General features: G+C 44.1%; 1 protein-coding gene across 1 annotated transcript; it reads right to left on the reverse strand.

The window, feature by feature from the left end:
* Positions 1 to 302: 302 nt before the first annotated feature.
* Positions 303 to 26,808, reverse strand: CAPZA2 (capping actin protein of muscle Z-line subunit alpha 2). The gene is made up of 10 exons (XM_081929040.1): positions 26,575 to 26,808; positions 9,802 to 9,865; positions 9,177 to 9,228; positions 8,419 to 8,482; positions 6,980 to 7,186; positions 6,752 to 6,831; positions 5,930 to 6,008; positions 4,256 to 4,327; positions 2,583 to 2,645; positions 303 to 1,291 (listed from the first exon to the last, which is right to left on the reverse strand). The coding sequence occupies exons 1-10, from the start codon at positions 26,611 to 26,613 to the stop codon at positions 1,151 to 1,153; spliced, it is 861 nt and encodes a 286-aa protein (XP_081785166.1). The 5' UTR covers positions 26,614 to 26,808; the 3' UTR covers positions 303 to 1,150.
* Positions 26,809 to 27,303: the final 495 nt, after the last annotated feature.

The following is a 27,303-nucleotide window of genomic DNA, read 5'->3' on the forward strand; positions in this document are numbered from 1 at the left end:
AAAGCAGAGGATAAGAAGTGCACAGATAAATAGCAAGTTGAGAAAATCATAAATGTTGCTGGGCTACAAATCTCATCAACCCCAGCCAGGGCTGATGACAGATACATCACAAAACATCTGGAAGGCACCAGATTGGGCGGTGGATTCCCAGGAGATCCATCTGGATCCTACCTTGATTTTTCATCATTGCCAGAAGACTGTTGTTTCAACAGGCCCCCTCCCCCAAATTTGAGGATTTATTTATTTTCATCTTCTGCCCCTTCCTCTTTAGCTCATTTTTGTTTTGAAATAATAATCATAAGTAAATAGAAAATTTGCATTTTTTAATGTCACATTGAATTTTAGTACAGTTCAATCCAAGAGAAAAAACTGGCAGACACAGTAACGAGTACAGGATTATATATATATTACAATATGCGTTGTTATAATACAATTGTGGCTGCATGGTAAAATTAACTTGAGGACTGATGGAATCCGATCTCATTTGAACAGCTGTCAGGAACAGAGCACTAAATGCATTTCCAAAATAAGCACTAATGTTTAATTTCAACACCTTAAAAACAGCATTAGACCTTGGCCTTTTTCTTAAAAAAACAAAACAAAAAAACTTAACACCTAGCTAGCTAAGTAACTGAAAAGGTTTGGATATAGAATGCTTTCTGCAGGCTTTCATACAGTGGAGGGATAATTATTCCTACAACAATACACATGGCTAAAATCCATGTTGAACGTGAAACTGGCAATGTCCAGTAACAACTTGTTCTAGGGAACTGTGTTCTAGAAGCTGCCCTTTTGCACAAAAGCGAAGCAACAAGTGATCACCAGATGCAAAAAACATTTCTCAAATTGTTTTTAATTGTTTTTAATTGAAAACTATAGGCATGTCATTATTATAAAAAAGTCTAAATATATCAGAAGCTCTCAACATTTTCAGCTACACTGATTTTTTGTAACCTTTTAAAGGAGAAACAAAAGGACAAAGTAAAATGGTCAATTAGCTAAGCCTGTGTTCTAACCAAACTACATACAGTGATTTTCAACGGCAAATGCCCATGCTGACTGGGTGACTTTAACAATTCCAAATACCTTTGCAATCACTTTAATTTTGTATACAAGGACACCAAAAGCATCCAGCTTTGCAACCTTCATTTTAGGCATTCTGCATTTCTTTCCCAATCTTGTAGCTAAGGATCTTGTTCCAGTCAATCTTTGTGCGAGTAACTGGCAGTTGTCGTCGTAAGGCCTTGAAAGTAGTGTCCGACATAGTTTGATAATTTTCGCTGATAGCAGTCTGTTCACGGAAAAGGTAGAACATGTAGATTATAGAAATACAGTTTGATGTGAAAACAGATATAACAAGAACAAACCTGAAAAAACAAAACCAGCCCGCATCTGAAGGAACTTATTTTGACGTCGAGATCAGAAACAAGTGTGCTTCAGATGGTGTAATTAAATATGGATAACATAATTAGCTAGAAATCTTACTTTTGACATCCTTCAACTATGTAAGGAACAAAAGAAAATACAGAGAGGGGAGCATATTCCCCTAAAAAATGCACACCAGTTTACTGGCTTTTATGAATTAATTACACATGCCCTTGCTGTGTTAAACTGAATTGGTTTCATCACATACAAAAGAAGGAGGGGGAAGAGAATAGAACCAAGCAGTTCCTTACTCTTAACTCCTCAATCCATTCCAGGAAAAGGAAACACAATGTCTGGGCTGAACAGGTTCATTTCCCATCAACAAAACTAGCTGTATTCTAAATGGGTATGCCCCAAAAGTAAAATGTGAAATTCGTTGCAGACTATACAATGTTTTCAGTTCAGAGGTCTGATTTAAGACAAAGCATTTTCTACAACCACAGATATTTATTTAAAAACAGCAACACCTTACCCATAAAGGTAAAGGTAAAGGTACCCCTGCCCGTACGGGCCAGTCTTGACAGACTCTGGGGTTGTGCGCCCATCTCACTCAAGAGGCCAGGGGCCAGCGCTGTCTGGAGACACTTCCGGGTCACGTGGCCAGCGTGACATCGCTGCTCTGGCGAGCCAGAGCCGCACACGGAAACGCCGTTTACCTTCCCGCTGGTAAGCGGTCCCTATTTATCTACTTGCACCCGGAGGTGCTTTCGAACTGCTAGGTTGGCAGGCGCTGGGACCGAGCAGCGGGAGCGCACCCCGCCGCAGGGATTCAAACCGCCGACCTTTCGATCGGCAAGTCCTAGGCGCTGAGGCTTTAACCCACAGCGCCACCTGCGTCCCCGACCTTACCCATAGTTAGGCTTTAAAAAGTAGTAAGGCCCCATAGGAATGCCCATGACTTGAAGTGGCCTTTTGAGTGTCATGTATTTGAACTCACATTCTGAAATCCTCAGAAACAGGGTGTATATCCGTTTATTAAGCGGGTATAGAAAGGTACACACCCAGCAAAGCTTTGCCCTTTCTCTGTCACTAAGGATTTCAGATTCTGAATATTTCCACCCATTTTCTGGCTGCTCCTGAACACATATTGTAGTGAGAACATTGTCAAAAGGATTCAGGAAAGTAACTACATTGTATGTTGCAGACTTTTTGCATACCTGGTATTCATTTTCTGCAGCCTCTACGATCTTTACAAATTCCTTTGCTGTTTGGGCTTCATTCTAGGGTAAAGGGGAAATTTTTAAATATTGCACTGAAACAATCATCTCCTGAAGACAGTCATTTCAGGCATTGTAATGAATATAAACAATTACAGAGGTTTCCCCCCACTATTCAAAGGCTTACACATTCTCTGTGAGCTTTGCAACAGCCTGTAACCTGTCAGTATTATCTGCAAAACACAGGTGTCATCTGTGGGGGTGCTTGTCATGACTTTTTTTTACTGGTGACTTACAAGCTCAGTACTAATTCCTATGCTTTCTCATCTGGTCAGAAGTGGACCTTGCGGGACTTTCTGCAGTTTTTAAACTTCCCTTCTGGAAGCGAGTCAAGAATCTTTTTCAGACAAGTCAGAGAAGGGAAGGGAAGCTCAAGTCAACTACGGTTTCTGTTCCCCAGCTTGTTGTCACTCAAAGGACAGCTCTATGCAGGTTGTCAACTCTCTTACTGAGGTTTCAGGAATCCAACACTCATTAAAGCTCCATTTTTTGAGCTCATAAACAAGGAGCCAACTGCCCCTTCTGCACTACGCACTAGAATGCATATGTTTAATAGAAGGCTATTAATACGTTAAATAGAAAGCTAGAGCTGGGTTTAGGCAGATTGTGTATTGAGATTCTACTCTTTGATCTGCCAAACAAGAGCCTGATTATGTACTTTGCACCAACATAGGACCATGCACTAGCTGGAAAATAGTAAAGATACAGAAAGAGTATTGACACAAGTGACACAGCTGACCATGGTACTTTAGCACAGATCTCATTCTGTTTGAGAGATTTGATCAGTTTTCCAGGAAGGCTCCTGAAGCAGCTATGACTTAAACTCAATACTAAGGCTCTAGAATAGGCTTCCTCAACCTCGGCCCTCCAGATGTTTTTGGCCTACAACTCCCATGATCCCTAGCTAGCAGGACCAGTGGTTAGGGATGATGGGAATTGTAGTCTCAAAACATCTGGAGGGCCAAGGTTGATGAAGTCTGCTCTAGAAGCTGTAAATTCCACTAACGCGGCTCCTCTAATCGCCATGTTTCCAAATCAAATGGGTTTGATTTGTGTCTTCAATTCACAACATTCTTAATAGACCAAAATCTTGTTACTTGGCCTAGTTTTGCATCAAACTGATGCCATCCAAAAAGCCATTTGATTTTCCAAGCATGAATTCCTGTACAGAAAATAGTTGCTCCATCATAGATCGTGCAGGTACGAACCAAAAAACACCAATATATCTAGTTCCGCATACTGAAGTGGGCATTATATTTCATTTCTCGAACAGAGCACCCCATTCTTCATGGCAAACTGTTGTTGTTTTTCTATTTTAAGAAATGGGGCTTTCAAAACCAGTTGTATTATGGTGTTGGGGTCTGAGGGGAATCCTTGAAAACGAGGTGGAGGCACCTTCCACAAGAATAACTCCCACACATAGAAAGTGCCATCACCTGTTTTTTTGAGGACCCCTCCCTTCAACCTGCACCACTATATATCCTATCAAGCAGAGCCCCTGCCCTCGCGAGCAAATTTTCAGGGAAAACTAGGCTTGTCACACATACATATAACTCTGGATCCAACCTTATGTGACTAATTAAAAATGATTTCTACAAAAGAAAGATACTCACAGTCACTGTTAGAGAATCCTGTATGTCTTTATGACTCACTAGCTGAACATTTCCATCTTCATAATAATGAACCTACGTACAAAGTTAAACGGGATAAAGATTACCGCACAGGGAAAACGGCACTGCGTATTAGGAAGAGTGAGCAATATTACACCCCATTCAAAACGTAGCTGCATAAGAATTGGCACTTACGGTTCTATCCAACATTGTCTTTCTGCTGATGAAAGGCTTCTTCTATCAGCAGAATGACAGGCAGGGAAGCCCTTTCAGTATTTCCCCATCCCCTGCAGTCCCTCATGCATCTCCTAAATCTGCTCTATAAGGTCCCCTAAGCCCTAAACGGGTTCCCTTTCCCATTCCATTGACAAAACCTTTCTGCACAGAATAGAGTGCATGTTTTATTTGAATAATATGGACTGCAGATTCAGTTGTTTGCTCCTTTTGTTTCACTTCTAGTTTTTTTCTGTTTCTTTTTTGGGGGAGGGGGAATGAGGGAAGTAAGGAGAGGGTTTTGAAACTCCAGAATACATATTTTCAGAGCGTATGGAGAGTGAATGTAAAGGGAAGATTTTGTTGAAAAACCTGATATTCACAATTACTGATTTTGCCTTTCTTTCTTTAGATACTTAAAAAAAAAATAGTACCAACAATTGATTTAGAAGTAGATTAGCCAACTGTATAGCGGAATAAATGCTTAGAACTTCAAGGTGTAGGCTTTTAATTACAGTGGTACCCCGGGTTAAGAACTTAATTCGTTCTGCAGGTCCATTCTTAACCTGAAACTGTTCTTAACCTGAGGTACCACTTTAGCTAATGGGGCCTCAGGTTAATTTCTGTTCTCATCCTGAAGCAAGGTTCTTAACTCGAGGTACTATTTCTGGGTTAGCAGAGTCTGTAACCTGAAGCGTCTGTAATGTGAGGTACCACTGTACTGTTTCACTGATAAATCATCACTATAATGGTTATGTAACAATTTGTTTCAGCAGAACTCAAAGTACTGTTCTCAACCATAAAGTCCTGAATAGACCGGGATTGGAATACAACTTCTTCCAAATAAATCTGCCTGGTTACTGAAATCATCACTGTAGACCAGATGTATCTGACTTCAGGTCTTCCAGATGCTGTTCATATTTCAAAAAACATCAGCCCCAGCCAGCATGGCCAATGAGCAAGAGCCCACAAATACCTGGAGCATCACAACTTAGTCACTACTCTTATATGTTCTCTATGGGCACTCTTGCCTTTGGCAGTGATTGGACGACTACCAAAGAGGACATTTTCCATGGTTGTACCCTATTTATAGAAATCCATCCCTAGAAGGTTTGGCTGACACCAAGGAAATTTGGTTGACTGAGCGTAAGCTGGGTTTGTTTATTTTTAGTTCGGGACAGCACTTAGTGGTTTCCTAATGCATCTATTGCTGCTTTTGCTGTGTTTTACTGTATAGCTCTGATGCAGTATTTGATCATTTCTCTTAGTTAATCTATCCCAGGAAGCCACTAATAATTTTGATTTGCTATTGTGTAATCATTTCTTTGATTTATGTTATACATCTGTAAGCTGTGTTTAATACCATCAGTGGTAGAAATGAAGAATATAAACCTTAAAAAAGAAAGTGTTCTGGGAGTTACATGGGATTTATCAATCAGTCACCGTAAATTAGAGACAGCCTACCTGAATTTTCAAGATACCAGCCACCTGAGTGGTTGAAGGAGTGATTGTAAACTTCCATTCTGACCGCCAACGACCATTCCTTAAATGAAATAAAACTTGGTAAGCAAATGTGGTGGGGAATCAAAATATTGAGTTTCACGTCCTTTAGATTGTGTAAACTGAAAAACTTAGTTTGTAAACAATATGCAGAAAGTTGCAACACAATTTTCATGCACATGAGATGAAATCCATAAAACCAACCAACATGTTGAAAATACATTTTGGAAATGGATTCCTATCTAAGTAAGTACTGCAAATTTGCAATACTTATATTTTCCCATACCTGTGTATTTTGGAAACGTATCTTACAACATTTTTCATAAACCCACTGTTTGTCTAAAATATTTTTTCCAAATACATTCTCATTTTCATTTTTACAGAGTGTAAATTGTGCTCAAAAGTTGAAATCTGAATACTATAGTTCAGTAATTCCCAAAATGTTTATCCCCTTGTAGATCACTTGAAAATTGTCGAGGATCTTGGTGGTGAACTACTTAATAGTTTCTTTACCTGTTATAGCAATTGCAATGCTATATGACTTTTGCTCAATGCTGTATGACGTTTGATTGTATATTTGCAGGCGTACCGTGGACCATCTGAATGAGGCTTGTAGACTACTGGTTGTCTGCAGACCAGAGTTTACAAACCCTTGCTATAGCTTTAGTGCCATGAATATAGGTTCTAAACGCTGAATATGCTGAAAATGGAAGTCCAATATAACTTTCAATGAGCAAAATAAAATAGAAAAGAAACCAATTTACAGATGACCGATATGATACTTACCAAAAGTTTTTTGCTTGAAACTGATGGCTTTCTATGCATGCAATAATTGTTTGATGCCCATCAATTGTTTTTCCATACACCTTGTAACACAAATGTAAGACAGTTATACCACGGTCTAAATTCATTCATTTATTATGTTTGTATACCCCCGTATATCTGAATTCAAGCCAACAGACCAAATAATGGTTTTAACCCACCCAAGCAATTTCTAGATCCTGCGACACTTACTGTGCAAACACCACTTGGATAGTGTTCTTTCACATAGGCTCTCATTGCTGTTTCTATGGAGTTCCTCCATGACTCAATTGCATTTTCAACTTCATGAGGCTTTGGATCAGTAGCCTCCTTCCTTAAATGATCAAATTTAAAAGAGATCTTGTTTTTCGGGTCCAAAAATTTTCCGTTGCCCAAGTCACCGTGTTCTGTTATTAAAACCTGCACAAAGAGTTTAAAGGTAATTGTAAGTTTATAGAGAACACAGGCAACACCATCAAATAAATGAATGGAACGTTAGAGAAATTATTGTACCACTGTACTTTTTAATGAAAGACATGGCACAGCAGCTCTATACATTATATTGGTTTTCAAATTCTAGTTTGGGAATTCTAGTTTCTATGAGAAACCAGAATAGTTCAATACTGTTATTCAAAAATTCTACATTTCATTTTATAAAGTGGTACTTTTAGAAAAGAAAGACACATTGTTCTTTTAAAAACCAAGATCAAGTTGTGGGATTGTCATTACAAAAGTGCACTGAGAAAGAGTAAGCTAATATATTTAATCATTCTCTCTATCTCTGAAGTTCAGAGGTAAGTGTGTCTCCTCATGAGCCAATACAGCACCACACACACAAAAGGAAGGTATTAGTAACACTGTTGTCTCACAACAAATGAAACTGATCTGTAGAAAACACAACTTGGAAAAAAAAGACAATGCATGTATTTTTGTAAACTAAGAAATCTAATAAAAATATATATTTTTAAAAAGGGAGGCATTCGTTGACTAGAGGGAAATTCAAGATTTGTAGTAGTAGTAGTAGTAAAAAGCAAGATTGAGCTGCTCAACCTCACTCCCTTGCCTCAAAGGATTTGGGTGGGAGCTATTACATGGAATGACACCAGCGAATAAGAGATTTCATATAGACACCATGAAACTTCTGTTCTAGCATTAGGTTTGAGTGTGATTTTATTTTGAGAATTGTTCATAAGCTACTCTGAGAGCCTCTTGGGGCTATAAAGTGAACTATACATATTCTGTGTGTGTGTGTGTGTGTACGTACACACACACACGTACGTACGTACGTACGTACGTACGTACATGTATATACCGTATTTTTTTGCTCTATAAGACGCACCAGACCATAAGACGTACCTAGTTTTTGGAGGAGGAAAACAAGAAAAAAAAATTCTGAATCTCAGAAGCCCGGACAACAAGAGGGATCACTGTGCAGCAAAAGCAGGGACCCCTCTTGCTGTTCTGGCTTCTGGGATAGCTGCGCAGCCTGCATTCGCTGCATAAGACACACACACATTTCCCCATACTTTTTTGTTACATACGGTATATGTAACAAAATAACCCCCTAAAGAGTCCAACCCCAACACAGCCCAATGAGCACTGAGCATGCCCACCCATCATTACACCAAACTTAAATTCAACCATAGTCATACCTGCTCATCATAGCCTTCTAGTTTTACTGGAGTAAACTGGTCCAAGTTATACTGTGCAAATGCACTGAAAAAGACAAAGATGGGAAGCTTCAAGTAAAAATATTTTTTTTGCAACATTAAGAAACATCAAGCAATATAGAGTACAATTTAGAAACTAATCCTTTCCGCCTCCTCCACCCATTGTGCTTAATAAATTTTCAAATTCTGTTAAGGGGCTCAGAGCTTGTGTTCCTGTATAATAAAACTATGAATTTTATTAAAATAAATCCAGTTTGTGCTAAGATTTGACAAAGTTAATTTTATTTGGTTAATAGATATAGGTTGATTATTGGTGCAGAAATCACATAATGTGCACAAACCTTTGGATTCCCAGTGATCTTTAACACCATTCACACATTAAATGCAGAATAAAATCTAATCACATACTTTTCCTGCCTCTTCACCCTTATCTACTCCTGTCACGGTTATGGATGCAGCAGTGATTACACTGCCCTTTTAAGTCCTGCTGCTGCTGGCCTAGGGGCTGGGATCACTGGCCCTCCCCAAAAAAGTCATATTGCGTAGATATGTCTTACTTTTGGGAGAAGGCCTGTTTTGAATCTTTCAGAGCAAGCACCAAACAGCAAGGAACACAATGAAAAAGTGGGGGGGGGGGACTGTTCTATCCCATCCTCACACAACCTATTAAAAGCTGCCCATAAATGCATCCGTTCAGCATTAACACATTGAAAGAAGCAATAAATGGTGGCGATACTTACTGAGCTGCTCCTTCCCTGAGAAGATTATCGTTATTAAGCAGCAATCGAACATCTGAAAAATACTGAGCATTAGTACACAGTGAAAATGCTAATCGGAAAATACATGTTTTCCACGAGAGGAAGTAATCTATTGCAAGACACCACGTACGCCAGTCATGATAAAGCGTGGAAAAATACCGTCAGTTTTAGGGTACCGGCCATGTTCAGAGATGGAAAATAGCAACTTCCTGGGTCCTAGCATTAAATTAGTAGGTATTTAATGCTCCTGGAATTTTCCCCAAACTGGCTATAACTCTGCAATGCCAACCACAGAAGAAATGAATTGGCAAAGATTTCTAGCAGTAGCAAGTGATGTTAGAGCTACTTTATGTAATGTAACAGGGGGATCACCTGGCAAACGTTAGGCAAAAAGTGCTGATAAGTTTTAAAATAGGAAGTGGAACATTCTTCTAACAGTCTTGAAATTATATTAATAGACACAGAAAAGGAAACATGGGAGCAAGCAATGTGCAGTTCCTAAGTGTCATCTTGATTTGTTTTTTTTCAAAAGTTTGTTTTTAAAATCCTCCATAAAGGGTAACTGAAACCATCAGCACGAGAGCTAGAAAGTAGCATGACAACTCACCGTTAAAGACTTCATTGAATTCCCCCGGGGGAGCATGGATGATAAATTTCGCTGCTATGCGCACCTAAAATGGAAACAAGAAGTATATCACACAGTAATCATAGGATAGTTTTAAATGGGAGAAATCTATTTAATTCTTTAATAACTAAAAAAGTTTAACTGGAAAATAACTGAGCTCAAAATTACATCCTAATACCACCTTAGAATGCAAAGTCTTCTGTTAAAGAGATGTTTGGCTAAGTTAATTTAGAAGAGGAAGCATAAAATAGGTGGCGCAAGATGCTCTGCAAGATGAAGAAATACGTCTACTGCCTGTTACTGTCAAACCAGACCAATGAATTTCCAACACAAAATAACCAGCACAAAACATTCTCAAAGGTACTATTAAAGACAGAATTGTAATAGAAAATGTAACAATCTGAACTTCACTGAGCATGAAAATCCCTGAGGCATAGCTGGAGGACTATCTTCTGGAATAGGAAACACGACGTAGTTCTGTGAAGTCTCACCAACATTAGTGTTTAAAAAGCATGTCCTAAATAATTGCCAGAAGCATGATCAACATATTTATTTAAAAGTATTTGTACACAGCTTAATATTTCAAAAATCTCTCTATGGCAACTTCCAAGGCAGACTGGCATTCTGCTGAGACGTAGAGAAGCTCTGTCTCCTGACGTAATCTTGGCCAACTCTGGCTTAAGGGATGAGCTAGCCTGGGCAGGTCTAGAGTTGTGACTGACTTTTTGCTGCTTCAACCGATGGTTTCCTGCACTGCTACCACTCCTAAGTCATCTCTTCCATACTGAATGTCTGAACTACTGAGCTCCTCAGAAGACAAGGACAAAAATGCATCAAGTGCATAATAGTATATTGATATTACAAGGTGTTACTCATTTGGATTTGGATTTATACAGGTCAAAATCCCAACTGATTTCAGCTTTATACAACTAAGGCTGCAATCCTCAGCATGACTTGGGAACAAGTCCCACTCATTTAAATCAAATACACTTTTGAGAAGACATGTTAACATGTATGATAAAATGGCTTTAATTAAGAAAACGTTAAAAACAAGTATGTTCAAACAGCTCTTTCATATATAGTAATTACTTTGCATTTAAAAAGAAATAGTTAAGATAATGGGGTGGCATTTCTAAGAACCCAAAAGTCAGTCCTGTGTTGTTTCTTCAAGAATGATATCTGGACTTTGTCGCAAACATACTATTCTACCTCCTCTTGAATATTAAAAGCAGGCATGTAGGGTGTGTGTGTGTTTTCAAGGCATATGTGAGATGACATAAACTGAAATGCTCTTCTTACCACTAGCCTTCCTGACTATGACCACAACGGAAATTGATTTGGTTTAAGGCAAAAAAAACCTGGCATGTACATGCCTATATAAGGCAATGACAATGTGCACATCAGCCCCATTCTGAGTTCTTGAAGTCAAGCTACAGTAGTTTAGATAAGAATCAACGAAATACATGACTATCGAAAGACAGCAAGAAAAGATCAGGAAGATATACACAAAATAGAACAATTTCAAGCACAGGGGTTGGCCAGATATAAACTGGGACATGGAGTGGGGGATAATGCAAACTGTAGAACTTCCACATACCCCAGCCCACTGCCCCTGGCCTGCTATTCCTCTGGCCAGGATCACAGCCAGAAGCAGGCTCTGCTAGGAGAAAAGTTGCATCCTCTTCTTGCCTTCTGATTCTTTGCATTACACTCTGCATTCTAACCATCCCCTGCTTTACAACTGAACATGAAATTCATGCTAACATATAGTTCATAACACATAGTTAGGCCACCAGAGTCAACACAGTGCGGTAAACACAATATTTGACTTGTGGGTGGTTTACAATTTACAGTCAGCCTTGAAGCTCACTGAGTTGTCTTGAGCAACTCATGCCATATCAGAAAGAAAAGTGGGTTGGTCATATGCTGCCTCCTCAAACTACTCGGAGAACAGCCAGATTACATCAAAGAAAGAAGTTCAATCTTGAGCTGACTGGCTACAAAACGTTTGTAATGCTGCACCTTCTGCCCATGTCTTACATTATATATGGCTATACTAAGAACTGCAGCCTTCGGTATCTAAGAAATCCTGGATTTGGTCACGAACTGCATGTAACAATAAAACCCCAAAAGTCACACAAAGTAAAATGTAATCCTCCTAGTTTGTGCCACCTTGTTTGGAAATCTTTTCTAAATGTAGCCTTTCAGAATTAAAGTTTCCCCCCCAATAAAACGGATCTTAAAGCCTCCTTTCATAATCGCAAAAAGGTACTGTTTGAAAAAATCATTTTTGTCAGAGCTATGAGACACCTGCCACAACACTTCCGGTCTGAGATCAAGCTGTTAGTAATGACTTGCAAAGCTCTTAAACACTTCAGACCAAGATATATGAAGATGCACATCTCACTATACTGTCCTTCCCAGATTTTAAGACTTTTTGGTTCTGCAGGTCAGCCACCCTGTTATGACATCACTTGATTGGTATGTCAGTTGTCCCACACACCTGGCAAAATCCCTTGTGTGGTGTTCCCAAATGCCAGCCAGCCTGGGAATCACAGTGCAAGTGGCACTGCCAGCCCTATCCATGGCGCTTTAAGAAGGACTAAGCATAGGGCCAGGAAGTGCTTCTTTCTCGCCTTCTCACCAGCTGGCCGGGGGGGGGGGGCTGCATGCTCCAAGCACTGGCTGTGCAAAGGAGAAGTCCCTCGCACAGCAGATGCCTTCAAAAAATGGGAACAGGAGCATGCAACCAAACTAGCAGGATTTAACCCTGCTTGAGGTTAAATTCTGCTGTTCCTCTGCTGGGAAAAGGTGTGCACACCCAACACAGAATTAAATGTCAGCCTCCCACTGTTATAAATCACACCAACAGATTGACAGGTGGGTGAGATGTGAGGGGAAATGGTTTGACAGGTCAAGATTGGCCTGTGGACTGGAAGTTCCCCACCCGTTTGCAGATCTTCTGGGGAGGCTCTTCTTTGTGTCCCATCTCTAGGAGTATCTCATTTTGTGGGGATGCAGGAAAGGGCTTTCCCCATGGTGGTACCCTGACTGTCCTCCCCTCTGAGATATCACTGGTGGTGCCAACTATTTTTATGTTTTGGTGTCAAGTTAAAACATGGTTATTTCCTTGCGTATTTGTGGGTCACTAATTGTCAACTCAGACTTAAATAAAACTCCAATTTGCAGTGTAATATAGCAATTGTTTTAGATTCTCAGTTTCCTTATTGTATTGTTGTTTTAAATTTAATTTTACTGAACCATGACCTGAGATCTGTGATGGAAGAAATTATTAAATACGTCAACAAAATAAAAAGCAATGGTCAAGAACTGGAGGGTCAATGATACAATAAACTATACTCAAATTTTACATTTGCTGTTTATTCAGTTATGTTAAGGTACCCTATATATCTTCCAAGCTCATACAATTGTCAGATTCAACATGGGACAGTTAAGTTACATTTGCTGTAGTTCCACAGAATTTCAGCAAGTATAGCTCTGGAGTGCACACGGACCTTCTCACATTAAATATGACAACCTTACATAGCAAATACACCAGCAATATAAATCTTCTTCATATCTGAAGAAGTGTGCATGCATCCGAAAGCTTATACAAAGAACAAACTTATTTGGTCTCTAAGGCACTACTGGACTATTTTTTTATATATTTTGACTGCATCAGACCAATACGACTACCTACCTGAATGTAGAAGCAGCAATATAGTAAACCATTTATCTCTATCAGCCCCCTTTCTATAGCACTTCTCCTCCCCCTGCCATGCTTGCCACGTTCCATTTATTCAGATAATACTTTAAACCGAAACACAGAAGACTTGAAATTTTACCTGTCCTAGTAACCAAATAGTTTGCTCCAGTCAGCAATCTGGAAATGGATTCTGAAAAGGATCAAATAGCAGTGCTTGCAAGAAAATGTGTAATGGTGTTTCCAAAGGAAGAATGCTTTATGACAGACACTTATAAATTCCTGGGTATCCTGGAACAGACCTTGTGAAAATGTAATTGTTGCAGTCTTTGAATAAGCACAGTGTTTTTCAAACTATATGCATTTCCTAGAAACCCCAGGATTCCTCAGTAAGATCATTTATGGGAAATGAGATTTCATGGAAGGCAATTTGCCCGTCATGACCAATCCTTCCCTACATATCCCTTGAGTGGATATGCTGATGGAAGATATGCAAAGGTTCCTCAATATGGTATCTGCAAAGTGTAGGAATCTTTATAGCACTGGCAACATGCCATGTAAAAACATGGTATGCATGTTTCACCTTGATTTTGGCCACTGTCAAGTTTCCTACAACAGGGTGCACAACTCATGAAGTCCCAAGCAGAGAACATCCAGCCCACAGACCTAATTAGGCCAATCTGGCCTGCAGAATCATTTTCCTTCCACAATGCCCACTTGTTGATTGCCTGACATCAGGTACGGGACATCATAAGACAAGTGGGGGACACGTAAAGCTACGACTACAAATAAACAATCAGAAGCCTTAGAGTGCACTCCTGCTGATTTATAAGTGTGGTTTCCCTTTAGCGCTATTGAAATTTGGCACCAAATGTGCTGCTTTTGGTAGTTATCCTATCCATTCGGAAGCTCTAAAGTGGCTGGCACTGGATTCACTCAGGAGCACTCTAAAATTTAAGGTGTAAAAATGTTCAAGAACAGAAATACAGTGGTACCTCAGGTTACGAACTTAATTCATTCCTAAGGTCCATTCTTAACCCCAAACCGTTCTTAACCTGAGGTGCGCTTTTGCTAATGGGGCCTCCTGTTGCTGCCAGCACCCAATTTCCGTTCTCATCCTGGGGCAAAGTTCTCAACCCGAGGTACTACTTCCAGGTTAGCGGAATTTGTAACCCGAAGTGTTTGTAACCCGAAGTATTTGTAACCCAAGGTACCACTGGACTTCCAAGAAGGATTTTGCACAGCCTCTACACGGCAGTCCCAATGCATGGAACTCTGAGACAGTAATCAAAGTGCCTGCGTGAATAACCCTTTTGTGAAAAGTATTTATGGGGGTACTATTTTGATTTCCTCAAATAAACAAACAAGCCCTCCACAATATAATCCTGGTTTACAGGGCATAAGCAAACTGTGGTCTTCCAGTTCAGATGTAATCACAGTTATCGTTTCTGAAAACCAGGAAGTTATTCATTTAGCCAAACGTGAAAGTGAAGAGAAGGTATACAGGATTTGCTCCTGATCCTCCCAAACAAATCTTGGTTATGCCTGACCCAAGCCAGTGAAATCTGATGAGGCAGGAAAATTTAGTATACAATCAAAGTGATGCCCCGAATTTGGAAAAACAGGAAGTTCCTCAAATTCTTTCCATCAAGCACACCCTTAACTATTGCTCAATGCATCTGCATTTCCCCTTTTAAAGAAGTGTACAGTGAAGACAGCTTATGGTATTCTAAGGTAAATGAATGGAAGAAAAGTTCACAGAAGAAAAGTCTCCACTCTCCTTGCCTCTGCAGCTGCCTTTATCCTCCTGAATAGCCTCCCCCAGAGAGTGATGGGAGTGGCTTTCCAGAACCATGTGGCATACAAACAGAGGAAGCTGCCTTATACCAAATCAGAGCACTGGTTCACCTAGCTCAATAGGTGACAGTGGCTCTCCAGTGTTTCGGACTGGGGGTCTCTCTCACCCGTCACTTGAGATACTGGAAGCTGAACCTGGGATTTTCTGAATACAAAGCAGATGCTCTACTGCTGATCTACTGCCCTTCCCAAAGAAGAGACTCTACTGGGGGAGGAGAGTGAAATGCTGTTCAGCTTTGGTCAACTCCCCACTTCCTCAGCATTCCCGAGCCCCATTCATTCCGCACTGTTCAAGACCGCCCCCGCCCAAGAGACGTTTCAGTGGGATGCAGGTAGGCCAAAGAAAGGTACTGTATAAGAAACCTTCTATTTTCTTTTGTTCACTTATCCTAGAATCTAAGTCAACATTCTTACACTGATAAGACAAATCCTCTTCAATAGTGTACTTCTGTCTCAGCCACAGAACTTTAAATTCTGAACTAATATTTTGTTGTAGCAGGCAAAAGAACAAGCGAACTAACCTAGATCTAGGAAAAGGAAAAGTCATAATAAAGCAATATCTCAAATGAAAACTGCCTTGTACCAGGAGCTGGGTACTCCAGAGCAAGCAATACAGCTTTTGAGTGCTATCATAGCCTAGTTTTCAGAGAATATCCTGTACAATGTAAATCTCTACTAATTTGGAGAGAAGTCAAATACTGCTTCTCTTAATCAGCATCTTATTTCCATTTCAGCCAAGCAGAGAAATTTATAATTCAGTTTCCAAATGAAAATGTAAGTATTCTTGATATATTGCTGAAACAATTGCCAAGGCTCTCACTTGCTGCAGCTTCTGTCTCATATGCATTTATCTACCGGAATTCTGAAAAGGCTACAGAAAATACCCATACAGGGTTTATTGTGGGTTTTCTTTGTTTCTATTTATACATACTTACCTCATCATGCTTATTTATATACTGGAATCTTAGGTTAATAAGCAATCGCTAACTGGTCATGTTCATTAATGGTTTTTTTTTGTACTACTTCCCTAAACACAAAACAAAGCAAACTAGTTGGCACTAGGGACCGTGTGATGACAGAGCAAATGTCCAATCTTCTAGAGCAAGATTGAGCCAAGAGAGATGAAAGATAATTCTGTTGTTCTGGGGTGCACTTTCTACTTGGTGACGTACATTTGGGGCAAGATGCGTGAGATGGTGGTTACTATGTAACTTCAGATGTGCTTTGAGGAACTGTATTATCATCTGAGTTTAGCTTCAGGCACACTTTTGGCACCGATTGATGACCTGTGTTGGGAGAAACTAAGGGAGTGTGACCCTGTTGGTTCTCCATCTCTCAGGTGGCTTTTGATATGATCAATGAGATATCCTCCTCAAGATACTCAGTGATTTGGGAGTGGAAGGCATGGTGCAGTGGTGATTCATTCCTACCTTCCATTTTGAGATAGCTGGGAGACTTCTGCTCAACCCTTTGGCAATTCTGATGTGGGGTCCCTCACGCTTTTGAACATATATATGAATCTGCTGTAGGAGGGAAGTTGCCATTGGTATGACAATGACATCTAGCTCTACATCCATGCTCTAAGAATCAGGTGTGGCTGTACAAGTGCTGGACTGTTGTCTAGGGTAAGTGATGGGCTGGAGGGCTAAATAAATTAAGCTGAATCAAGTTAGAGGTGCTGTGGGCCAATGGTTATTGTACCTGGCAATAGGGAATACTACCTGTTCTGGACAGGGTGCACTCTCCTTTAAAGATCAGGTACATAGCTTGGGGGCATTCATGGTTCCAGCATTTCCACTGCAGGCTCAGGTCACTTCAGTGCCGTCCTTCAATAAATTAGTTCACCAGCTATAGCCATTCATGGACTGCAATGACCTGCCGGCAGTGATCAACCCTCTGGCAGACTTTTGGTTATATTATTGTAATGCACTCTACAAGGGTCTACCCTTTAAGGTGCTCCAGACATGACAGCTAGTGCAAAATGTGGCCACTAAAATCCTGACTGAGTCACCAAGGAGGGAACGTATTAAATAAGTCTTAAAGGCGCTACACTGGCTATCAACATGATAATGAAGACAAGAGAGTAAGAAGCATTACCATTGTAACGAGAACAACCTTGTGGCACTCAGTGGCGTAGCATGGGTTGTCAGTACCCGGGGCAAGGCAAGTAATTTGCACCCCCTAACCCGTGGATTTTAGTAGGGGCAGAGAGCTGCGAGTGCGAGCGCGCCCCCCCAGATGTTGCGCCCGGTGCGGCCGGCCCCCCTGCACCCCCCACGCTACACCACTGGTGGCACTTAAAGATGTAACAGTTTTAACATAACATAAATCTATTACATTAAGGAAGAAATTATGAGGCAACTTCCTTTTATTTTATTCTATTCAACCTAATAAGAAGGTTGTGTCTAGCTAATAATTACTGAAAGAAAGTGATTTCTGTAAGCAGGCATTGCATTGCCTCCTTACTCAGGGCAGGGGTGCATGTAAACAGAACTACACAGCACAACTGTATCATTAGAAATGTAAGGCAACATGAAAGAATACCTTACGCAGCCAAATCTTATACTGAGTCGATCTGAGTTCAATAAGGCTAACTCTGAAGTACATGGTGGCATAGGATTGCCACTGAAGACCATGTTAGAGAAGGGAGAAGACCTCCTTGCATGTCTTGACAAGACCTGAAAACAGAACTTAAGACTCAACAAATTTCATTTGAACTGTATGCACACAATTACCCACAGGAACTAGAATGAGTCACTTAAGCTATTTTAGTTTCTTTTTAAAAAAATTCTCCTTGCACACCAGAATTTTCTTGTATTAAGATGCAAAGCTGTAAAAAGCTTTTCATGAACACCTACACATTTTTCTGCAGCTAGCTCTGTCTTGAAAACTTGATGATAGGAAAGTGATAGTGTAATACCTAAAGACAATGTAAACAGTGCATCATTGTCTTGTTATTTAGACCACTATCTCTTGCATTTTCAACTGCAGTTAATATGAGCTCAAATGGAGAGACGAAAGTGAGCAACCACTTATATGTTGCTGTTCCTCAGCCTGGCACTTTCTCTTGAAAATAAAGGTACACATTTTTAAACTATAGGGCAGGAACATCCAACTTCCAAGAGACTGTGATCTACTTCCACTATAAACAAACTGGCAGTGATCTATCCATTGGTTGGACCAAAGTTGTTGAGGGGAGGATGAGCCAAAGTTGTGTGTGTGTGTGTGTTTGAAGACTGATCAGAATCATACGATCGACCAGGATCAACAAGGGACACCCCACGATCGACCGGTAGATCGCGATTGACTGGGTGGACACCCCTACTATAGGGCAATGGAATTCAATAATAAGGAATTGACATTTATAGTAATTATCATGCCTTTAAAAGAAATGAAGGAGTCCCCTCTTACAGATGACAATTGCAAACTACACTCACAATTACCCTTTCCATATACAGTCATACCTCATGTTGCGCCCGCTTCAGGTTGCGTTTTTTCAGGTTGTGGACTGCTGAAACCTGGAAGTACTGGAACTGGTTACTTCCAGGTTTTGGTAGTCGTGCATGCGCAGAAGCACTAGATCGCACTTTGTGCATGCGCAGAAGTGCCGAATTGCAACCCGCACATGCGCTGGTTGCAAACCCTGCGGGTTGCAAACATGCATCCCGCATGGATCATGTTCGCAACCCGAGCGTCCACCGTACTGTGGAGGAACTTCCATTTTAAGGTGCAACTTCAAACGGAAATCTAAAAGTACAGTAGAAGCAAGTGACAGACACCTGTTGTAAACATGTGCACATGCTACAAGTACACTTGCCAGAAAGATTGATCCACAAGTATGCTTGGTGGCAAACATTAGTTTAGTATTATGTAACATGTGAACTCCCCAAAGTCACACTGAGCCCTCATATCTAAGACTCTACAGAGCATCTTTAAGTAAGGCAAGGCTGAAAGAATGAAACCCATGAACGACGAAAGAATCAGATGCTTCAGATCCTTCAGCTGTCAGTGCTTGGGATAAAGAAGCACAAACCACTCCAACCAACCCTTCCTCAAAACCCGATTTAACAGGACGAGGCCCTAGAATGTGAGACGGGGTGACAGACGGCGCCCTTTCTTCAAGCAGAGCTCTTACGCCACACACTTGAAAATAAATTAATTGATCACGCATAAATGAATCAGAAATAACCCATCCTTCTCAGGGACTATAGATAAAATGCATCAGAATTTACCCATTGTGATGGGACGATGAGCTGCTTGTGCGTAAAATGCAAGTCCCTCAGAGTTTGATCAGGTTTTCAAACCTCTGCCTGTGACGGAGCCCCTCCAGCATGGCTGCGTCAATCACTAGTAGAATCCGAAAGTGGCTGCTTTCGGAAACGTTTCCAACATAAAAGCTCCTTAACTGAAACACGTCGTCTGGCCTCTCGGCGTGACAGTTTCCGTCGAGGTGTGGGTGTCCCTATAGGAGGTCCTGAGACCTCCCCACTGGTTTCGCTTGAAGCGTCTCTGAGCCATCCCTCCGACTCACTTTCCCTTGGAGTTCTTGCTCGCCCTCTACTGGTTCCCTCTTCCGCTGCTACTGCTCTCTCAACCTCAGGGAGCCTTTGCACCTGCGGCGCTTTAGATGTCAGTTCCCTGACATCCACCTCCCCTCCAGGGCCCCCTTCACCCCCTCCCGTCTCCTCTCCTACTGGCGGTGAGGAGGTAAAACCCCTGAAAGAACCTCCCTCATCTTCCGACGTCGCGAACACTTCCTTCCACTTGTTGCTGTTCCTACTCTCTAGGTACTCTTCGTCATCAGAGTCCACTCCATCTTCCAACTCCGACTCCGCGAACCCTTCCATTTCCTCTTCCTCATCGGTGGTGCCGAAATACTCCCTCCTAAACCTTGCTATAGGCTGAGGTTTCCTCGGGAACCTTTGGTGGAACGTTTCTGTTAAAACCTCGTCATTGACTTCCTCTGCACTTACCCAGGTGTTTTCTGACTCCGGTTCCCCTTCCCACGCCACCAAATACTCCACCTGATTACCCTTCCACCTGGAATCGAGGATTTCCGCTACATGGTTGCGGCGTTCCCTCTCTTCCAAGGCTGGTTCCCTGACGTGCTCCCCTTCACGTCCCCCCCTGTATGGTGACAGTAACGACCTGTGGAACACTGGGTGCAATTTCATGTGGTTGGGTAATCGGAGTTTGAAAGCTACCGGGTTGACCTGCTGAATCACCTCAAAGGGTCCCAATCTTCTGGGCCTCAGTTTCTTACAACCCCCTTTGAACGGCAACCCTTGGGTTGACAACCACACTTGATCCCCCACCCTTATGGTTTCACCTTCCCTTCTGTTCTTGTCTGCCTGCTTCTTATATTGTGCCTTGGCCCTTTCTAAGTTGAGCTGGAGCTGCTGATGGATGGCTTCCATCTCTTCTACAAAATGTTCAGCCGCTGGAACGCTCCATCTCTCCCCTCCTTCCCCTGGAAATGCCCTGGGGTGACACCCGTAATTAGCCAAAAAGGGACTCATCCCTGTGGACACATTCTCCGCATTATTGTAGGCAAATTCTGCCAACGCCAACTTTTCGACCCAATCGTTCTCTCTGTCATTGACATAACACCTAAGATATTGTTGAAGAATGCCATTTGCCCTTTCCGCCTGCCCGTTGGTTTCAGGGTGCCGGGCAGTTGAAAAATTAACTTCCACGTGTAGCAAGCTCATGAGCTTCCTCCAGAACCTGGAAGTAAATTGTTTGCCTCGATCTGAGATCACCCTCGAGGGAGCCCCGTGCAACCTAAAGATATGTTCCACAAACAACTTCGCCGTTTCTTCCGCTGTGACTGCATGTGAGCATGCTACAAAATGGCACATCTTAGTTAACAGGTCTACTACTACCATGATGGCTGTTTTCCCCTTGGACCTTGGCAGATCCGTCATAAAATCTATTGATATCGCTTCCCAAGGCCGTTCTGGTGTGGGTAAAGGTTCTAATAACCCTGCCGGCGCCCTTCTTTCCCCTTTGGCTCGCTGACATTGGTCACACCCTCTTACATACTCCCTTACATCTTCCCTCACCTTAGGCCACCAAAATTCCCTGGTAACCAACCACATGGTTTTGTGTTGCCCAAAATGTCCCGCCGTGGGGCTATCATGCAACTGCTTGAGTACTCTCCCCCTCAATTCACCTTCGGGTATATACAGTGCCCCTTTGTAATACAATGCCCCATTTCTTTCCTCAAAACCTCCGGGGCTCTCGCCCTCCCCCCTGAGACCTCTGAGCTTATCCTGGGCATATTCATCATTTTCCGTTTCCTCCACCAGTTCCCGTTGCCCCACCAGCGCCGCCCCACACACCCAGCGGTCCTCCGGGATGACATGTCTCTCTTCGATCACCTCCTCCCCTTCCCAATATTCTGGTTTGCGTGAGAGCGCATCCGCCCTGACGTTTTCTGGGCCTGGCACATAACAAATCTCAAAGTTAAATTTGGAGAATTCCTGTGCCCATCTCACTTGTCGTTGGTTGAGCACTCGAGCTGTTCTCCAATACTCTAAATTTTTGTGGTCGGTGCACACTTGCACCTTGTGTTGTGCCCCAATTAATAAATGTCTCCACCTCCGGAATGCTTCGTGAATGGCAAGTAGTTCCCTGTCATACACCGTGTAATTCCTCTCGGACTTATTCAGTTTCCGCGAGAAGAATGCACACGGTCTCCACTCCGACGCACTCCTCCCCGGTTGAAGAAGGACCGCCCCTATAGCCCGGTCGGATGCATCTGTTTCCACTCTCATGGGTTTTTGTAAATCCACATGCAGAAGTTGTTCTTCCGAGGCGAAAGCCCTTTTCAGTTCTTCAAAGGCTCGATCCGCCTCCACCGTCCAAACAAATTTCTTCTTGCTGCTGAGGCAGTCGGTGATGGGCGCCGTCAAGTGGGCAAAGTTCTTGATGAACTTCCGATAAAAGTTCCCAAACCCCAAGAATCTTTGCACGTCCTTCTTGGTCTTCGGTGTCTTCCATTCCAGTACCGCTTGAACCTTGCCTGGATCCATGGCCAATCCCTTGTCTGACAAGCGGTACCCCAGGAATTCCACCTCCTTGGTATGAAACTGGCACTTCTCCAGTTTCACCCACAGCTGGTTGGCTTGCAGCCTGCCCAACACTTCTCGAACGTCCCTCACATGCTGTTCCTCATCTTCCGAATACACCAACACGTCGTCTAAAAAGGCCACACAGTTCTTGTAGAGCAAAGGTCCCAGAACGTGGTTTATAAAAGCTTGAAAACAGGCGGAGCCCCCTTGTAGACCGAAGGGCATAACGAGGTATTCAAAGGCTCCCAAAGGGGTAAACATGGTGGTCTTCCATTCATCTCCCTTCCTTATGCGTATCAGATTGTACGCCCCCCGCAGGTCCAGTTTTGTAAAAATCTTTCCCTTCCTTACTCTGGTCAAAATGTCGTCAATTCGGGGCATAGGGAAAGCCAGGGGCTCCGACACTGCATTGAGGGCCCTGAAGTCACACACCAGTCTCGGTTTGTCTGTGTTCTTTTTGTCCACAAAGAACACTGGGCTGCCCCCCACCGCTCGGGACTCTCTGATGAAACCTCGCTTCAAGTTTTTGTCAATGAACTCCCTCAGCTCCTGCATCTCCCTGTCTGACATGGCGTACAGCTTGCCTACTGGGAGTTGGGCCCCTGGGAGTAGGTTGATTTGACAGTCAAAGGGTCTATGCGGTGGCAGTTTGTCTGCTTCCCTTTCGCTGAATACGTTGCTCAGATCTGCGTATTGCGGGGGCACCTTCCCTTTGCCCATCACTTCCATCCCCGCTAGGGTGACTCTGTCTCCTCCCGAGACCTTCCCCTCCTTGCAGTGTTCTAGGCAATGCGCTGACCCAAAGGAGACCACCCTCTGATGCCAGCCCACTAGCGGATCGTGTAGCGCCAGCCAGCTCATCCCCAAAATGATGGGCGCTCCTCCCAGGATGGCCACATTAAACGCTATCTGTTCGGTGTGCCTTGCCACTCTCATTATCATCGGGACAGTCTGTTGGCTAACTTCTCCCCCCAACAGCTCTCTGCCGTCAATCGTAGTCACCTGCAAGGGGTTACTTAAAGGGATGGTCTGTATCTGGTGCTCAGTTGCAAACTCCTTACTCATGAAATTACAGGAGCTGCCTGAATCCAAAAGCGCCTTGACCTTTAGTGGGTGTCCGTTTGGCAGTTCTAGTAACACCTCTATCACTAAAGCAGGTCTGGGAGGTTCTGGCATGGGCACTTTCATTGCTCTTTGGCCTGGCTGCTGTGCCCCGACGGTGGCAGCCAGGCGTTGGCTTTTACTTGCTCCTTGCTTTCCTCTTCCTTTCCCCCAACAGCTCCTGCCATCCCTTGCCATTCCTTTCTTTGTGGGCAGACTCTGGCAAAGTGCCCTGGCTGTTGGCAGAGATAACATCTCTTGGCGCTCTTTCCCTCCTTCTTCCGCCCTTCACTGGGATTTGAAACTGCGCGCGCCCGCGCTGTTCCAACTTCCATCGGCTCTGCCGGCGGGAAAGATGGCTCTGGAATGTCTGGAATGCGGAACTCCCTCCAACGGTCTCCTTTCCCTTCCCGCCTTTCCAAAGCCCTCGCCTCCTGGCGCGCTCCTATCGCCAGCGCAGATTTGGTTAATTGGTCCATAGACTCCGCCCTGGGCCCCCGGGAAAGCTCATCTTTGACGGTTGAAGAAAGCCCCTCTTCGAAAAGCATTTGGATGGGCTCCGCCGATAGGTCCCACCCCAATTTATGAATCAGCATAGTAAATTCAGTCCAGTACTCACGGACAGATCTGCTTCCTTGCTGGCAAGCCATTAACTGCCTTCGCACCACCCCCTGCTCAATATCGCTGGAAAACATCAGGTCCATGGCACGAAAAAACTTCCTCGTGTCCTTTAAGATCTCATTATTCGCTGCCATCAGGGGTCTAACCCAATCTTTCGCCCCGGATTCGAGATGGCCAATCACATACGCCACTCGCGATTCCTCGTCGGGGAAGTCATCAAACTGCAAGTTTAGAGCGTATTGCATCTCTGTTCTAAAGGCATGATAGTTCCTGGGATCCCCCCCGAATTTCTGCACCAATCCTGGTACCTTTCTGGCGAGCGGGGTGGTTTTCTCCTTTCCCTTTTCTGCATCGTGAGCCCTCCTCTCCTCAAGCCTCGCCGTTTGCAGCGCCAACTGGATCTCCCACGCTCTGTACCTTTCTTCCAGGCTTGGACCCCCTCCAGCTGCTCCTGCACCCCCGGTTCCGGCTGGGTTGCTCATGATGCTTCTCTCTGCACAAGCTGGCTTTCGGTGACTTTCGGATTGCTGTGATGGGACGATGAGCTGCTTGTGCGTAAAATGCAAGTCCCTCAGAGTTTGATCAGGTTTTCAAACCTCTGCCTGTGACGGAGCCCCTCCAGCATGGCTGCGTCAATCACTAGTAGAATCCGAAAGTGGCTGCTTTCGGAAACGTTTCCAACATAAAAGCTCCTTAACTGAAACACGTCGTCTGGCCTCTCGGCGTGACAGTTTCCGTCGAGGTGTGGGTGTCCCTATAGGAGGTCCTGAGACCTCCCCACTGGTTTCGCTTGAAGCGTCTCTGAGCCATCCCTCCGACTCACTTTCCCTTGGAGTTCTTGCTCGCCCTCTACTGGTTCCCTCTTCCGCTGCTACTGCTCTCTCAACCTCAGGGAGCCTTTGCACCTGCGGCGCTTTAGATGTCAGTTCCCTGACACCCATGAACTAAACATGGAAGAGAACAGGCAGAAGACTCACGTTTATAATAAAAAATACCGCTCCAACTGAATACAGCGTGCAACCTGCATGTGCAATCTGCTCTGATGCTGCTATTATTTCTCTTCCTCCCACCCCAAGTGCTGCAACTAGATGATCATCAGGATCCCTTCCAAATCTACAATTCCGGGGTGGGGGGCGGGAAACACCCTATGACTATTTTTCTTCCTCCCTACCCCACGGACTAAATCCATGGTTCCCAACGTGGGGCACAATTTGGAAGCTTGTCTAGACTGAGTTAATGGCCCTTTAGGCTTCCTCCACCTGAATAGTTCACCTTTTGAATAATAAGAATTATATGTCATGGGGGGAGGGGCATCAGGATTTTAGAGATGCTTAGGTGGGGTCCGTATTGTTAAAGCTATGGTTTTCCCAGAAGTGATGTATGGAAGTGAGAGCTGGACCATAAAGAAGGCTGCTCGCCAAAGAATTGATGCTTTTGAATTCTGGTGCTGGAGGAGACTCTTGAGAGTCCCATGGACTGCAAGAAGATCAAACCTATCCATTCTGAAGGAAATCAGCCCTGAGTGCTCACTGGAAGGACAGATCCTGAAGCTGAGACTCCAATACTCATGAGAAGAGAAGATTCCCTGGAAAAGACCCTGATGTTGGGGAAGATGGAGGGCACAAGGAGAAGGGGACGACAGAGGACGAGTTGGTTGGACAGTGTTCTTGAAGCTACCAGCATGAGTTTGACCAAACGACTAAACAACAAGGTGGGGGCATGGCAAAAAAAAAAAAAGGTTGGGAACCACTGGACTAGATGATCGTCAGGTTCCCTTCCAACTCTCCAATTCCAAGAAGAAGAAGAAGAAGAAGAAGAAGAAGAAGAAGAAGAAGAAGAAACACCCTATGATTATTTCTCTTCCTCCCCACTCCAAAAGCCCTCGACGTGGTGGCGGGATTTGCCCTGCCCAACTGGCACCCGGAAGAGCCGGGCGGCGGGGGAAAGGCCGGCCGCGGAGGAAGAGGAGGCAAACCCCTTAGCCCTCCCGCCCCCTCCACCCATCAGCTCGGGCCTTCAGAGGAGGGGGAGGGGGAAAGCCGGGAGGAGGAAGAAGAAAGCAGCCGAGGGGAGGGGAGTCTCGCCCAGCAGACACCGGATCTGCCCCGCCTGCCTCGCTTCTGCTGCCGCAGCCCCAGCCCGGCGCCGGGAGCCTATTTTCAGCGCTCGCACCGTACAAGGAGCGGCGGGAAGGGCCCTCGGACAGCAGGAGGAGAAAGAGGAGAGCCGCCTTCCTCCTCCTCTCGCTGCCGGGCCACAGGCTGACAAGGGCCCCGTTTCCTTCCTCTTCACGGAAGGAAGGAAGCCCCCCTCAGGCTGAGGCGCAGCAACCGCCGCCCCTCGCGACGCAGCCCCGCTCCCCCCACCCCTCCAACAGGGCGACGACACCCGCCTCACCTTCTCCTCCTCAGAGAGCTGGTCTTCCAGGTCCGCCATCTTCGTTTTCTCCCCTGTCCGGCCACGAGAAGGAGGAGGAGGAAGGAGAGGGAGAGGGAAAGGCGGCGGCGGCGGCGGCACCCGAATCCGCAGCAGCAGCGGCGGCAAGAGGAGGAGGAAGAGCGGCGGCAGCAGCAAAGGCCCAGCACTACTCGCCTCCGCCCTTCGCTCAGCAGGAAGGGCGGGGCTCCGGGCGCGTCCCCGAGAGAGGCGGGGGAGGGAGGCGCGGGCGCGGAGGGAGGCATGCGCATAGCGGTTTCGCCGGGAGGGGTACGGCCGCCTCTGCTCTGGAGAAAGAACGGGGCTGCCTCCCCCACCCCGCCCCGCCAAGAGGATATTTACAATCCGTACAACACGTTTAGTTATGTTTTTATCTATGTTGGAAGCTGGCGCTGGGGAAGCCCAGTTAGGGGGGCGGGTAGTAATAACAATGATAATAATGATAAATGGATGAATTGGACATCTCTATTCGCATTGTTGGACGGTGTAAAAGGGCTTCGATAACGCTCCAGCCTCCTGGCTCTGTAGCTTCTATTCCTCACTCCCCCTCCTACACAACTCCCCAAGTTGTCAGCCTTTTGCAGTTTCAGGGTTTTTCATTATTCCTTTGATTTTTTGCTCTTTCGGCGCTTCTTTCTCGGTGGTTGGGAACCCCAAAGAGGGAGGAGTTGCTGCATACCCTCCAACATT

This window comes from Podarcis melisellensis, assembly GCF_964234715.1.
Source record: "Podarcis melisellensis genome assembly, chromosome: 10".
Taxonomy (NCBI): Eukaryota; Metazoa; Chordata; class Lepidosauria; order Squamata; family Lacertidae; genus Podarcis; species Podarcis melisellensis.